At 39.6% G+C, this 16939-nt stretch overlaps 2 protein-coding genes across 2 annotated transcripts; both read right to left on the bottom strand.

The window, feature by feature from the left end:
• Positions 1 to 3108: 3108 nt before the first annotated feature.
• Positions 3109 to 4744, bottom strand: pou4f1 (POU class 4 homeobox 1). The gene is made up of 2 exons (XM_036541137.1): positions 4462 to 4744; positions 3109 to 4121 (listed from the first exon to the last, which is right to left on the bottom strand). Exons 1-2 carry the CDS (start codon positions 4582 to 4584, stop codon positions 3147 to 3149), a joined length of 1098 nt encoding a protein of 365 aa, XP_036397030.1. The 5' UTR covers positions 4585 to 4744; the 3' UTR covers positions 3109 to 3146.
• Positions 4734 to 16712, bottom strand: obi1 (ORC ubiquitin ligase 1). Its single transcript, XM_036539993.1, has 7 exons — positions 16641 to 16712; positions 16037 to 16172; positions 15646 to 15737; positions 15238 to 15483; positions 14978 to 15066; positions 12379 to 13531; positions 4734 to 4964 (listed from the first exon to the last, which is right to left on the bottom strand). The coding sequence occupies exons 1-7, from the start codon at positions 16710 to 16712 to the stop codon at positions 4734 to 4736; spliced, it is 2019 nt and encodes a 672-aa protein (XP_036395886.1).
• Between the last annotated feature and the right edge of the window lie 227 nt (positions 16713 to 16939).

The following is a 16939-nucleotide window of genomic DNA, read 5'->3' as shown; positions in this document are numbered from 1 at the left end:
TGTCATTTCAGGGAGATATACGAAATCCCTTCGTATGTGACTTCCCGTTAATAACGATTTGGGTCCTGTGGCAAGGAACGCGAAAGCTTGCTTTTTCAGCGTTCAAGTTTTCTGGCTCTGAGAAGTCCGATACAACGGAGGGAAATGCGCAAAAACTCTCTCCCCAACCATTGCTAACCAATGCTAAACAGCTCGTATTAAACTGACGCTCAAAGAACTTTAAAAATGAAGGAAAACCCTGTGGTTCACTTTTAAAAATAAACGAATGCACACTTAGCCAATAATAAATTCAGCGCAATGCGTAGGCATATTCATGTTTGTGCAAAACGCACAGAAAATGGTCATTTGGTCGTTGATAATAATTACTTAAGTTTTTAATTAGCTTCTTGTTGTGAAATCAGTTTATTAATATTCCAAATCTCAGTTCATGAATTATTTAAATTCCCCAATTACGAGTATTTCAATTTACTAGTATAGGGGTGTTTAATCAAAAACGTTAACAACATGTAGCTATCAGCATCACGCTTGACTTTATTGTTTCCATGATAATGGTATTATTGCTATTTTGTTATTATGAATTTACGAGAGAGTCATCCGCATTCACAATTTTACGAACACCATATCTTCACCTTTACATACTCTTCAAGTAATTTACTGTCCCATCACAATTATTTAATTTAAAAACGAAAGGTGTTGCACTCTTGAAATGGTGTGATATTACGTGTTGTCAGAGTTGAGTAGAGTTAATATCAAAACTTAAAAAAAAAAAAAAATCAATAATATCACGACAATTTTTGTTGTCTAATCGGCATTGAAAGTAACTGACAGGCACGTGAATTCCAGAGCACCCTGTTCTGACAGGAGACTTGAAGACAAACAACATTATAAAAACAATTTTATTGATAGGAAACATCAACTGCATTAGTATAATCCATGTAGGAACTACAGAAACTGACCGTTGGAACTGGCATGCATCAGAATTTAAATATGCACCTTTCTGTTTTATTATTATTATTATTATTATTATTATTATTACCACTACTACTAGTAGTAGTAGTATATCCGTGGACATTACAGATTAAGTCGGTAATAACTTGTTTTTATAACATTCCTAATGACTACTCTTCTGGTCACTTTTTCTTTTTAAACGAAGATAAATGTCGGGTCTTGGTACGCATATTAATTTAATGTAACTTTTGACGCGATACGGCTTAAGATCCTTTTGAAGTGTGCTATGTATAGGTGATTTAAAATGAATTCTTGGAAAAAAAGGAGAAATGGCGAGATGTTAGCTAACAGTTTAGAACAGTTCATCAGGACATTCATCTTACTGTTGGAACAGTTAATTACGTTGCTTTAAAACGTTGCTTTATCTGGCAGTTACTTTGAGATATTTAATTGTGTTTTCTTTTTTATAATTTCCTGTTTCGACGTTGTGACGTGTGTCCGGGCCTACCCTGACAAAAACATAACTATTCGATTGAATCAGTAGGTGGCATCATCCTCGTTAACTTGCACATATACGTTTAATCAAAATTCGCAAACAGGGCACTTAAAAGGAGTCCTCGATGTGATCTTTTTTTTTTCTTCTTCTTCTTTCTAATTTCAGCCTTTAAAGGCCTACTTTATTTCTCTAATTGGAACTGAAGAAGCATATGGTTTGTCTTAAATCATGCCAGTAAATAACCAAAATGAACGCTGTGTACTTGACTTGGACAATCTAGCTGTCATCATCATAACAATAACAGTAATGCTTTTGTAGTCGTAGTCTTGTTGCCATTATTGTTACCATTAACAACAGTTGTAGAATATGAAAAAATAAACAATTTAATATTCATATATGAAGTGACATTTCACTCGAAACATGAATGGCTTTATTTTGTTTCGTTTATTAGCAAGATTGCTGGGACACATCTCCCTGTTGTTGGATTTGGCTTACAGACATAATTCAGTACAAAATAAACAAAATAATGAAAACACAACATAGGGGGAAAGCTCAGCAGACAGCCGGTGGACAGGGATGAGACAGACAGTTCGTGATGCACACGTGACTGGAGTTTGTAAACATACTTGTGCACAAAAAAATATTACACAACTTTTTAACAATTAACACGACAAACAACGTTGTGTCTTTATGTGAAAACAGGCAGTAAACAGTGAGTTACACCATCCACAAAGGTCTACCAGTAGATACTCTAAGTAGTGCTGATTTCTTTTTTTTAATGCATAGAATGTTTGCACTGCAAACCTGTGTATACAAAAGAAAGAAAATCTCATTTTGTCCGAATCGGTTTTTTCAGTATGTATACCATCTGAATCATGCGATTTTAAATTCTAACATTAATACGTTTTCACTGGTAAAGCCAATAACTTAAATAAAATATTTCGATTTCGAAAACTTAAAATTCAACTTCTGAGCTCTGAGCAAGTGTCATTTGTATATATATACAAAATCATTTCAACATATCGAATTAAGATAATCTAGATAACTGTAGATTTTAGTGCAAATTCAAAAGAAAATAAGGTGGTGACAACCAACTTTATTTCACACTAATAAGGTAAAACTACTTTATTTGTTGCCTCTCCTTCTGTTTTGTTTAACCATGCAGACCTTTGGATCATTGAGCTACGAGTAAAACATTGTAAATTCATGTAAGACTCCGATAGCTGGGGTCAGCATTTGACAAATCTTCAAAATTTTATAAACACAGCAGAGTGATCACAATTCAACATAGACGAACACCCTCAAGAGACTTATAAACGATGAGGTAACCCTTGATTGGCTATCTTGTTAGTCGAAATAAATGTGTTTTGCAGAATAAAATATTCAATAGGCCTATCGCTAAAATACGAAAATCTTTAACGACCTCAATTCATAATGGAAATTTAAAAGGAAGTAACACATTTTTCTCATCTAACCAACTGAGAAAGAGGATAATCTCGATTACCTGTTATTTGCATACTTACATTCACCAATAACGTGAAAATAAATTAATGAGAGAAACATGAAGCCTCATAAACCAGTTATTAATCGTCACCACACCGTTTTAAAGCCTTCGGTAAGACAGGAAGACAAAAAACGACGTCTGTGTGTCTTCCTTGGTCCCTAAATGCAGTCAAAGAAAAGTAGCAACTATTTCGGTCAATTAATGCGCCGCAGAAAACTTCAACCGCTTTTGTTTTTGTCTTTGGTTGCAGAACCATACTCGCACCACGTTCTTTTTGAGGTCCAATTTTTCTGCTATAGCTGCTATCTTCTCTGAAGATGGTCGTGGTTGAACAGCAAAGTACGCTTCCAAAGACCTTTTTTCTGGAGCTGCTATCGACGTCCTCTTGCGCTTTTTTTCTCCTCCGTTAAAAATGTCTGGTTTGCTCATTTTCTCTCTTTGAGCGCCCTCGGCCTCTTCCAGCCACGCTTGAAGGATAGGTTTTAGCGCTATCATGTTGTTGTGTGACAGAGTTAACGACTCGAATCGGCAAATGGTACTTTGGCTAAGAGAGCCCACACCGGGAATTTTCAGATTTGCCAGTGCACCACCGACGTCCGCTTGGGTTACGCCAAGCTTGATTCGTCTTTGCTTGAATCGCTCTGCGAAAGCTTCCAATTCCCTTGGATCTGTGTCCGAATCATTAATGGATGGGAGTCCGTTATTCGTGAGCCCCGAGGCGCCTTGTGCTCCTCCGTGGTGGCCGGGTAAAAGCCCGTGATGGGTAAGAGGTGAATTCATGTTCATAGCAGCCTGGTGCGAGAGGTGGCTCAAGCCGTGCATGTGTGAGTGCGGGTGCGCAGAGGTGGAAATCAAACCCCCGCCGCCGCCTCCTCCGCCGCCTCCGGCCCCGTCGTGACCGCTGGTCATCAGGGTCAGCGAAGGCGAGCTGATATGGTCCATGAGGTCCGGCGGTTCCAGGTTCTGGTGGTGATGGTGATGGTGGTGGTGGTGGTGGTGGGCCAGTGGCACCGTGGAGGTCGAGGAGCATGGCACGCTGTTCATCGTGTGATACGTCGCGTCGGGCTTGAACGGGTGGGTCTTGCCCTGGGACACGGCGATGTCCACGGCCGCGAGAGCTTCGGCGCGCGCCAGGAGCGTCTCATCCAGGCTGGCAAAGATATTGCTCTGCAACTGTGATCAGAGGAGATAGCGAAGAGGAAAGAAACAGAGGGATAAATGGACACTTTATATTCAGCTGGGGAATACGGTCAAGGCATAATACACAGAGAATATTCCTTTTCGAGACTCGAGTCATAAAAATTAATACAAAAAAGGGGTGAAGTCGGAGCCTTCTGTGAACACGCTTTCAAGAAAGATCACAGGCGCTCCGATGATTGCCGAGGAATACATGAAAAAAACATTAAGTGTGGCTTGTCAGAGTGTGCCTTCCAGCCGTCTTTAGCAGTACCCTATACACATGCAAGCGGCTGAGATATAGGAAGGGACGCAAAGATAAGTTCAGTTCATTTACCTGTGGCGTCTGCAGACAGGCTCTCCTTATTGCCTCTGAGCTGGAATGCAGGGTGGTGTACTTGTGTTCAGGTAAGGTCGGATGCATGGCAAAATGGGGCTGTTTGCTGTTCATGGACATCATTTTTGCAGCTTCTAAAAATAATTAAAGTGCTCCAGAGGAAAAAAGAGAGCGAAAAAATAGCGGTCCTGCTTGTCCGAAAATGATGCAATAGCTTGTAGTGTTGAGCGCAGCTTTGAGTCTGAAGATCATACAGTGATGCCTGCAGACTCTCAGTCGCACTTATCCGTCTGCCGTTTCCTACTGCTGGGATGAGAGGAGCGCTTACACCTGAGCCCCTCAGATCTCGTCAAGCGAGCGCGGCTTCTCTCGCGAGACATTGAACTGTACGGTCTGTCAGATAGCAGGCGATTCAAGCCAGGCCACTTGCAGCCATTCATCACGTAGAGCACGAGGTTCTTATTGGGAGCACTGGCAGTATCAACAAAGCCTGGGTTCGACACCTGTGGATCCGAAGCACGCGTGTTTGCGAATGAGAGGCTGTCGGAATAGAACAGCCGAACGTCCATACACTCCAGTTTTTTGTTTTTTTTTTCGGTCTCGGTGTTATTTGGTAGTTTTGTTTATTCGTTTTCAAAGTGTTATGTATTTTTTCAAGTTTGCGTTTTGTAGGCTATCGACTGGGCGATTTTTAATGGCAGTGAAATTGCTAAATAATTATATGCATGTATCTTAGTTGATGCACACCAGGTTGCATTTAACTGTATAACTTATCACATACACACAATGACTTATTCAACAAATGTTGCTTTCCTCATTATGTTGACAATATAAGTCTTCAACAAGCAGTAATCACTCTGATCAATAAGCAATGAACGATGTTTTTCTCGGTTTAAAGAACAGATTAACCAATTATACAATAGAACAATGATATAAATAAGGAATATGAAAAATATTAGGAACTGAATCAGATCTGAGGATGCTCGTCATTTCAGATACCGCGAGATCTTTAAACGCGCTACCGCGGCGCACGTGCGGACAAGTAGCCTACAGAGCTTATTATAATAGCGTGTCGGTGTGTTTAATCAAGGATATTAAGTAAAAGCATGTGTCTTTTTTGTATACAGTTACAGTTAGTTTTAAGATTTTTGAGGTGGAATCATAGATTTTTGTTACTGAGACATAGGTGTGGAAATGTTAAAAAATAAGTTGTCATTTATAAAACACACTTTATGGGCGAATGACATCTAAAACAATTCAGCCATGTACCTACAAGAAGACGACGTGTTAAACAACCAATTAACATACATAAATTAAAATATAATTAAATCAATTAATGAGCTAACCAATGCTATCTCTGATTGAAAACCAATGGGTTATTAGAACAGGGCAATACTTTAAGTATTTAAGTAAACATAAGTAGAGAAAATAAATACAAGAAAAGGGGAAGTAGGCGAAATGTAAACATGTCGTCTAAAGAGGTCTGTTCTTACCAGAAAAAGGTTATAGGCAACTATGCAGTCCTGATGTTCTCAGGAAGTTCATTCCACCAGTATGTTAGGTAGTCATTTACGCATTTGCTTGGATTTACTCATAAAATGAATTATTCTTCCACAGCTATTCTCTCGTGACCATTTAAAAACGGGTAAAAACCTTTTTCCCAGCTCAGGAAAGTATCTGAACGTTGTAACACATGTTGAGCACTATGATCTTCAGAATTTACAGGCATGTAAATATCATTATTACGTTTGTGCGCAGCATGGATGGATTAAACACGAAAAAGAGAAGAAATATTAGTAAATAAAACGTCAGTCTATGTTATGGCCAAGTCTTTCCCGTGTTATTAGTTACATGTAATGTACATTACATTTTTGACGCACTGGGAAAAGAGGCTTACGTCAAAGTAGCTTACAGTTAAAACATGTCAGTCACAACAAAACCTACACACATTAACAATAGTTAATTGACGTAGCATCTGAAAGTTGTATATGAGAATAATTAAGATGCGTAGCCTAAGATCATCAAAGATTGCAAATATAACCATATTGTTAAATATACCAACAGTCAGGTATACTGTTATATCTACATTCAGGCAAGATTCTGTAGGTATCGTATTTTAGTGCACATTTGATCCCAGCTACTGTCCAGGTGAGCAACCATGGAAACACCTTAACCAGCATATGGCTGGTTGTGAGTAATGTATTCTGTAACCTACCACGAACAACCAGGAAATTAGCGAGATCTTTATTAGATGATTAATTGATTGTGTTGTAATACTTAACCGTAAACTATAAAATGAGATTGCGCAGGGCAAAAATGAAATCCAAGGAGATTTGGGATGAACATACTATATCCTACCCCATGTCAGAAAAAGTCCAGGAACTTGTAAGGAACATATCAGACTAAAATGTTTGCTGTTGTTATGATTTGTTTTCAAATACATTCGCGATTTTGAAACTGTGTGGTGCTTGAGGGAAATAAACATTGTTCTCGCTGACTAGGATCGGAATATTCGGTGCTCATTCTACGTCATTGCCGAAGCTCAAAGGGCCCGGCTCACGATGCGGTCATTTGCTATGCTGAAACGATTGCGTACATGTGCAACGTAAATCACGCAAATGGTACGCTAATACGAGGTCTGCATGAAATGAACACTGATCTGCGGGTTTTTATTTCAATTCTAGAAGTAAAAAGAAATGTAACTTAAATGTTTTGCCCAAATGGTAGCTCAAAGTAGCTACATTCAGGCTAGGTGGACTATAGATTGGCTAGTTTCCTTTGTTGTTGTTGTCTTGTTGAATTCATGTAATTTTCTATTTAGCACACCTGATTGTGACTTTTTAGTGGGCAACCCACCAAGAGTGAGCCAAACTGTTAATAAATACAGTTGTTCTTGACCATTGTTCAGTACTGTGAAATTATTATGTAATGTGCTTGCTGTCAAGTCCGTATGAAGACCACTTTTAGGTCAGAGTGCAAAGAAAATAAACCTCTCTACATGCTGCTTGTTGAATGGAGCTTGATTGAAGTGAATGGAGCTTTTAATTGAAGTATTATAGAATCATATATTTATATTTTTGTATATAATATAGAATTAAATCTTTGAGACACTTACCAAATTAACTCTAAGATATAAATATGGGGGTTAGTACAAAAGACCCAAACTACTCCTCTGTGACGTGAGACATAAGGCTGCATTGTCCAGGGTTCAGCTGCCCATTTAACTTATTACATTACATTACATTGCATGCATTTAGCAGATGCTCCTATCCACAGCGACTTCCAACACAATTGAACATAACTGCATCCATTCAAGTTGAATGAGCAACAGTGTCAGACCAGGCTAACAACACTCCCAGACCAAAGACTGTGAGCATAACGCTATCCAAGCCGTACCACAAGTTAAAGATCTGCACTGGCTCCAAGTTAAAGCTAGAATTAATTACAAAATTCTTCTATTTACCTATAAAGCCATGTCTATTCTTGTCCCCACCACCACCTCTGATCTTCTGCTTCCCTATCAACCCACAAGGACCTTTAGGGCTGCTAACCGTGGCCTCCTGCACACCATCATCATGTCGCCATACTGTCTGTGACCATACTTCCTCTAGATTCCCCACAGCTCTGGAATGCCCACACATCCAGTTTTCACTTTCCTTTTATGCATACAATATGATCCAATACTTTAATGGTCCCTTTACCTGGAAATTCACTTTGTGAGATCAGAAATAAACAGAAATACAGAAATAGTCAACACCTACACAACACACATACACAATGAGTACCTGCACTCTGTATCCTCTTCTGGAGAGTAAGAGTAATGTTGTTCCAGGTTGTGCCATTAGTCAAACAGCTGCTGGAGCCCACTGCATTGCTGACCACAGAGCTTGGAACACAGTTTTCTTACTTGGGATCACCCACCATACCTGGCCAGAAATTAAAAAAACTCTCTACATGGATAATATAATAGTATTTTCTCATTTTCTCACTTTGTAAGAGTAATTATTATTATAAGACAGAGTGGAATCTTGTACTAAACCTCCACCTTTAGTGTATGTCAGCTTTGGCTGTTTTTTTTTTTTGTTGGCACCAGGGTAGTAATCTTACTTTCATTTGGCATGAGCTGATTGATCCAGCAAGTGATTGATTCATTTTTAAAGGTAATGAAACATTTGTGCAGTTTAAAGACTTACACAACAGACACAAACAGAAATTGACCATTGACCTTGACCAGACTACAAGAGTGTGTGTATATTTGTCAGGACACAGGCATGGACTCACACGCAGACCAGGCGTACTCAGGTTCCAAGATGATTTATTGGAAGGGGAAATCGCAGGGCAGGCACGTATGGCAGAAGGGGCACGGTCAAAAACCAAAAAGACAGTTTAAGGCAGAATAAATGAGGAACAAGGATCAAAAACAGGAGCAGGCTAGGTCAAACCAGGCAGGCTGGCAGAACAGGCAACCAAGGCAGGGTGGCGGGCAGGGACGAAGTCGGACGTCAGCACAGGAACAACACAACAAGTAATCAGGCAGGTACGATACAGACAAAAACTGAGACAAACTGGCAATGAGACAAGCAAGGTAGATAAAGGTTGGGCTAACGAGGAGATGGAATGCAGGTGACAAGCAAGGTAGATAAAGGTTGGGCTAATGAGGAGATGGAATGCAGGTGGGCAGGCAGGTAGGTGGAGACGATCAGGAAATCAGGTGGGCGGGGACAGGGCGGAGAGCGGGGCAGGGCAGGAACACATGGGATCTCTAACCAAAAGCACATGGACGACACTGACAGACACGGAGAGACACAAAAACAACAGCTAGGGAGCCAAAGTACTGACAATATTGTTTGTGCAGAAGTGAACTATCACACGATACCTCACAGATTTATAGTTCTTCTAGTGAATAAAATGACAGAAAATCTAAGTACACAAAGACATATACATACATACATACACATGTAACTAGTAACCTAGCTCTTTTTACTTCTGCTAGTTTAGCAGAATGCACAATGCCTTAGCTTTTTCAGGAAACAGAAATACAGGATTAAAATGTTTTAAATGCTTTATAGGCTTTAAATGATAAAATAAGATGAATAAATCCATTTCTTTTTCAGAAAATGAAGGTTAACTTGCCAAACCTCATGCAACTTTAATGTGCATCATAACCTAAAGCATATGCAGCTCTGCTGTTGTGTTGTGGATGTTGGTCCATGCTTACGCAACTGTTGAGTTCAGATCCTGGGCAAGACATTGGCTCTTTACCTTTAATCTAGGTCATATCCTATATCTTCTTTCCTCATTGGTGCAGATAAGAATATGTTTTATGGCACATGGTGTAAAATGCTTTAGCAAATACCATCTGCTGAATGAATAATACAGCACTTGAGCCATCAAGTCCAGTGGTATAGCTTCTTTAAATCAGAAACTAAAAATGTAAACACTGCTCAATTTCATGCTGCTTTTAACGTAAAAAATATTTAGATTTTGGATGATCTCTTTTAAATAAACACGATTGGTCAGTGTCTTTTTAAATACTGTGTAATGATGAGAAAAAATCAGGTTGTTTAGCATATCCTTTAATAATGCACCATGTCTGAAAAATTAACTGATGGGTATAAGTGATAGTCTAAGAATTTGACTTAAGGTAATCTTTAAGAATTTATTATTTTTTTTCCCATCCGCAACTACTGTACGTGAAGTAAACTGTAGATGAGGTAGTCCAAAGTATCACACAAATTAATTATTTAGCCTAGGCACTTTTTGGGCAGGAAGTCATCTCACTTTGTGTTGTAGGTGTAAACCGGTTGCTAATTGGAAGGTAGCTCTTACACACGGCAGGGCTACGGTTGCCTGAAATTTCTCTTCTCTGGCCCTGCACACAGCAAGCAAAAAACCTTTGCAGTGCAACTGCACAATGCCCTGATTTACTATGAAAATTTAACTATATCATGTATATTTCACAAGGCTTTAATCACCACATGAAAATTTAATTCATGAACTGTGGCGCATTGGAATAAATGAAGTGTTAATTCATTGGGATTAATTAATGTGCTAAATCTGTGTACAAGGTTATGGTGGATATTAAATCAATTTGTTTAGCACTCTTCCAGTGATGACTGGTTTAATGATAGCAGGTAAAGGCTATTTATTTCAGCACTTAGCCACATTTAAAAAGCTTCTGAACTCTGACTGAAGAGATCTGAATGCCCTCCAAAAAATTAAATAAATAAATAAAATGGGTTAAGTGTTGCCACATGTTTGTTAGTTAGTTTCTGCAGGAGAATGAGTCCTTTAAGGGACACTGTCGTCACTCTGAACAAATATAAACCAACTGACTGCGATACAATCGTGCTGGTCTTCTTTCCTGTCAATGGTGACCCAGGGGCAAACTTGAATGGAAGAGGTGTTTCTAAGGGTATATGATGAGGTTGATTTTTCAACAGAAAATCTAGCGCTATAACAGAAATATTATCAGGTTATCAACATCTAAACATCTCCAGCACTACTGTAGCAGCCTGCAAGGATTTTAAAACACTGCAGACTAGCTGATAAGTGTAAGTGTAACTCTAGCGTAACTATTTTTCTGTCATTTATGATGTACCAAGATGAACAAAAAAAACATACATTGGAAACAATACCAACTGACAATGGGGAATAATTTGACATTACGGAAGACGGTAATGGTAACCTTGTGGTAGATCTGCTGAAGATTTGAGAGTACCCTTTAAGGTTAGAAAAAGAAAAAAAAAATCCATAAAACTGGCACTCCAGTATTATTCCAGACAGGAATTTCACATGTATACTTAATGAAAATATGTTATCTTTTATTTGCTTTTATTCAACATTGTACAGTTATTATTCACTACACAGATAATTGCTGCCCTCAACTTTAAGTTACCAACAATACCTTTGACAGTCAGTGCAGACTAATAATACAATCTTTATTCCATTTCAGGCCATACTTTTTGAACTGATTATAATCAAATGTTTCTGTACATGGACTATCAGGTGATATGATCAGGAAGTTTTTGCAGAAGAGTTATCAGAATGTGAGGGCTGAAAGAAATGGCAGCATTTCTTGAAATTACACCCTGGTACCTGTATTTTGCCACTTCACTGCACTTGTGATAAAATGGAGATTTGTTAGTTAAAAGGTGCAGTCTTTAAGTTAAAGCATAAATATTCAATGCATTGGGTTCATATGAGCCTACATAACAATTTTCAAATGCATGTCCAGTTATGATTCAATGCACTGCAACTATGTAAAATAAACAAAAGTAAACATGTGATAAATATTTTACAGGAAGCATTTTCATACAGGATCACTTAAAACATGTATAGATTCAGAAGCACATGTACAGCTCCACCAAATTTCATTAAAACGAGACAGCTTACACAAGAATGACCGTTTGTAATACACAGACATAAACCCAACCTTAAAGATACTTATGCTAAAACTACGTTATTCATATGCAGCTACAGTACAACATTTTTTTAAAGGGTTTTACTATTCACACTGACTGCCACAAGAAAGAGCACCACATTACCAGGGCTAAAATGTCAACCAGACGGAAATTACAGTACTGAGGGATGACTTAAGTAGAGACAAACGTTTTGCTCTCAATCTATCTTTGAAATTTTTGAGGGACTTGCAGCATTTAAGAAGCTGTGAATTTTTCTCTTAGACCGCTGACTTGGATTTGCCTTATCTTCCGTACCCGGGATGCTTTCAGATTCCACACAGTTCATTAACAAGGGACTGCTTCCAGAGCCATCAATGTGAACCTCAGCCTTAGCTGGCAAACCTGAGGATCCAGCCCTCATTCCAGAGGATCCATCAGACTGAAAAATCGTTTTGTCAGTACAAGAGGGACCTTGATTCACTCGGGGTACAGCAACTAGAGTATCATCACCTACTGATGAAAGAAGCTTCCCTTTCATTTCCGGAAGCCTCTCATCAGAATTTGAAACTGGTTTCCTGTCATATGTCCTAACACTGCTCCACTGGCAGCATGAGTCCGTACTACATTCCTTGTTGGGTCTTCCCTCAGGTCTAGCAGAGGGGTTGCTGATGACTTCAGTGCATGCGGCCAGCTCTGATACCACAGAAATATTAATGCCGGAGGACTCAGCTGAGGTTACATGACAGTGTGAGCCCTTGTCATTGTCGCATTCAGATATCATAGTGTCCAGCTCAGAGACTTTGTCAAGGTATGCAGCATTCATGGAGTCCTCACTGGACATGTGGTCTGTTTCACAGTCTGCGTTGACTTCAGAAGTCCTGCCCGGCACTGGTTTTCCTTTGTGGTGCTCAGTTTTCTGAAGCTTCTCAGTTTGAGTTGGACAGGATAGACTTGGATCCTGAGGTTTAAAATGGCAAGCTCCCCAGAATGTAGGTTTAGCAGGTCCTACAAGTGAGTGGCGGTCCCCAGATATGCTGCTGCCAACGCTGGGTATTTTCGAGCTTTCATTCCCTGATGCAGGCATGCTGCTACAGTCATCAAAACTGAGCTTTCTGAGATAGGACAAGGGCCTGAAACCTGTCCTTTTTACACAATGAGGACTCTTTAAACTCAGACAACTGAAAGATGAGGACGGAGTGGAAGGAGAGGAAAGATGCCGAAAGGAACCTGCCTTTTCTTTCTCTGGAGTAGCATCCTCGCAGTTTTTCCTCTCGGGACAAAATGTAGCAGACACAGCAGGTTTCGAGGATGTCGTCAGAAGAAACCCACAAGAGCCTGAGAAATTGACAGCCTGTCTGTCAAGATCTGTGCACACCGATGCTTCCTCCATTGCACTGAGACTTCTTCTCATGGTCACAATCCTTTTTTGTTCCTTCATAGCAACGCAGTCAGTGCTGGCTTCTCCTTCCTTTTGATGAATGTCTGTGACCTCAGGGAGACTTTCTGCTGCTTCCTTTTTGCACAGCTTCCCCTCGCTGTCCGACACCTGGGCCTCCAGCTCTTCTATGTATTTATCACTACGCTCTAGCGCCCTCCTAAGGTGGAGTAGGTCACGCTCATACTGGTTGATCTTTGCCTCCAGGGCTGCCACAGTGTACCTGCCAAACCTAACCAAAAAAACCTTTATTAAAATAGGTGGAGACATTTTTCCCAAGCTGCGACCCTTACCTATATTGTCCATGGCACCACATACCCTTAGGTCTGTGAACAGCATGCACATTCTATTGAATTACATATGTAATATACTACACAATACGGTAATGTCTAGTCTTCTGAATACTTAATGGTAGAGATTTGTTTGTTGGATGCTTGCAAGTTACAAATACAATACAAAACATTTGAATTGTAACATCTTCTAACAAGTTGGTATGATTTCACCAGAGTCTTGCTGGGTGAAGAGCTTTATTACTGAAGCTTACAAGGACTGCCAACAATCAATAAAAAACAAGCCTACTATTAAAAGACTTACTGGTCCAGCCCCTGTTTCTGGCAATGCAGAATCTATAGACTAACAAGGACTGTTTGTCTGGCTGCAAGCTGCATAGTCACTGATCTTTAAATCATACAGATTTACTCATTTTATGCACTCAGTCCACTGAATTAGCTAATCCATATACAGCAATAGTGAATCTATGCAGCACTGATGGGGAAAAAGCCCACAATAACAAAAAAAGAAAGGAGAGAGACATGAAAGAAGACATAGTGACAACAAGAAACAAGACACAATGGCAACAAGCTAGCAACAAAGGGAAAGTAAGATTAAGACAGATTGAACAGGAGCAAATGACAGGTATCTTACTTGGCTGTGACAAGTGTTTAATTGATCCACCACTTATTTAGCAGCATCAAATGGCTCCGAAATTGTAGCTGTATTCTGAAGGTGGTGACTCAGTTTGACTCCCAATTCTCAGAATTTACGCCACTCTAAAATTATAGTGGTTTAAACGTTACATGAAGACTGCAATGCCAACATAGCTTGCCTGGATTTTTAAAACAGTAAATTCATGCACTTTCCCCATTAGGACAGTTTTGTCATTTCAGCATTTTTACAAGGAATGATATTCTACTCCTCTTTTCCCTAGGGGTTTTGTAATTCTACAGTAAGTTACGTACTGTCCTGCAGCAAAATAACCCTGAATGGACTGAGAAACCACAGAGGAGCTCCCTCAAAATATTTAACCTGCTGTTTTAGTTTAGGACACACCAAAGTTCCAATTATGGTATCACCAGTAAGAGAGTGCAGGTGATGTAGACACCTACAAGAGTAGTTTGATTACTGCAATTAATTCAGACATGAGAGAATCAGTACAAACTGATTCCACCACTCCAGAAACACAACTGCAAATTTAACCCTCCATGTTCAATGTCTCGCTCAAGACTTGCAACACAGAAACTCCAACCAGTAACCTTCTAGTGGCAAATAAAGTTGCACAGCACTCTGCCAGTGTTGCCCATACATATTTCTGCACATATTCTGCACATACACATATGCACATATTTATTTTTCTGTATACAGAAAAAGAAATATGTGCATTATATAGACCAGTACTTACTTCTGAGGAGACCTGTTCTCTACCTCTGCTTTCAAGCGCAGGTTCTCTCGTACCAGATCAACATTTTGAGCCCGCAGAGTCTTGTTTGCCTTCCAATGTGAATTTGATTTAGTTACTTTTCCAACTCGATTCAAACTTGGTCATGCAAATGTATAGACAAATCAGAACATCTATCCGCTATGCAGACTAAGAATATCATGTCATTCTCAGCACACACACATATCAGGCCACAGTGGAAAAACAGAACAGTAACCTCTCACCTCTTTTAGTTTTTCCATGTCCAGTTTTACTTTCTCGCTAATATCTGTAGCGGCTCTCAGCTTATTGGTCCACTCCTCCAATACATGGGGATCAATTCTCTTGTCCTGTGCGTTTTGACTCGCCTCTTGTGCTTCAGAACACACGCGCAATGAAGACGGATCGAGCAGATTTTTAAGTTGCGTCTCTATGCTGTAGTTTTTGTTTTTCAATTCTTCGTTTTCTTTTTGAAGAGCCTCGATTTCATCCTGAGCGGCAAGAACATAAACGGTTACATCAGAAAACGAGTTTGCAAGAGTCGGCGCAAATCATTTGTCTAATTATGTTTTAAGGCACCAATGCGCCTTACATTTTTGACACAAAGTTATAATTGTATGCATATAATTGCTAATTGATTATATTTCCATTACCTCGTATTCCTTAATAAGGAGTTCCGATCTGGCTTTCCGCAGGTGTTTTTTGGTAGACTGACTATCGTCAGGTTTGCTTTCATTTGTTGCACCTAAAAAGTTGCCAAATAAAAGCAGATTCACATCTCGACATTACATGTATGTGCATTGACGGTCTGCAGATAACTAAAACGATTACTATGCCTGGATTTTTTCGCCCTCTCTCGAAAATATGGGCATTAATGACAACACTGGTTATCTAATTACATACATTCGTGAATAACTAACTAAGACATGCTATTGTTACATCATTTGTAGGAGAACTCAAATGGTTACAAAACCGGTCTTATATTCCAAAACAGGTCTCATATATTCAATGACCATTTAACACATTATTGCACAGAAGATTTACCTATGATCTTTCTGCAGGGGTTATCAGGAGTGATGGGAATTCTACATGTTGGGCACTGACTTGCTTTATTCAACCACACCTCAATGCAAGTAGAGCAGAACACGTGGTAGTTGCCACAGATGACAGGTTCTCGGACCTTGAATGAAACAAATCAGTGACAATATTACAAGATGTTAGCGAAGAATTTGCCTGCAACAACAAGCTTTTCGGTTCATGCACAAATGCACCTGATTCCAGTACAGACAGAACAAATTATTCCTAAAATCAAGCCGGCTAGCCAAGTATTAGTTGCACCAGTTGCAAACATGGACTATCAGCTAACATCAGGACAGCTAGTCTAGGCAACCAGACAGCTAGCTAGACAGACAGCCATTGGCTTGACACATAAACAATATTGCTAGCAATCTGACAATCTAACAAACAGAAGCGGATGTGTGATGACCAATTTGTGAAGTAGCCTGTCACTACAGCTAGCTAGCAAGCTAACGAATTATCAACCATAGTTACAGCAAGTAAACTAGCTACAAAGGCATATGTTCTTGCAAAGCGTAGGCGAATTTCCGCGCGAATTACGTGGCTACATACGAACGATAGAATCATCTACCTTTCCAAGACAAATCTGGCAAGATATTGGCAAAGTTAGAGAAAGGGTCACGTTTGGGATGCTGTGAGCCATTGTTCCTCTTGCTGCAGCCACTTTTCGCGCGAGTAGGCTGCCTTTCCACCGAAAGCATGAGCACAAAGCCCCTCCTCCTAGTTTAGACTACAACTACGGAACGCCATTCTGTCAAAATACATTCCGCAACGCTAGGGGCTCGGCTTCATCCAAATGTCTGCAATTCGTCATTCGTTTCAGATGGCATTGAAGAATTCTTTAAATTACATGTAGTTAAATTTATTTAT

This window comes from Megalops cyprinoides, chromosome 11 (genome assembly GCF_013368585.1).
Source record: "Megalops cyprinoides isolate fMegCyp1 chromosome 11, fMegCyp1.pri, whole genome shotgun sequence".
NCBI lineage: Eukaryota > Metazoa > Chordata > Actinopteri > Elopiformes > Megalopidae > Megalops > Megalops cyprinoides.
This window is presented reverse-complemented; position numbering and strand designations above follow the sequence as displayed.

Bases quoted from the DNA above. Each gene is read 5' to 3' on its own strand.
- pou4f1 (XM_036541137.1), bottom strand. From the start codon at position 4,584: ATGATGTCCATGAACAGCAAACAGCCCCATTTTGCCATGCATCCGACC. The intron at 4,122-4,461 runs GTAAATGAACTG...CTCTGATCACAG, and splicing joins CCTGTCTGCAGACGCCACAG to TTGCAGAGCAATATCTTTGC.
- obi1 (XM_036539993.1), bottom strand. From the start codon at position 16,712: ATGGCTCACAGCATCCCAAACGTGACCCTTTCTCTAACTTTGCCAATA. The intron at 15,484-15,645 runs GTAATGGAAATA...CTTGCCGCTCAG, and splicing joins TCCTTATTAAGGAATACGAG to GATGAAATCGAGGCTCTTCA. The intron at 15,067-15,237 runs GTGAGAGGTTAC...TCACATTGGAAG, and splicing joins ACATGGAAAAACTAAAAGAG to GCAAACAAGACTCTGCGGGC.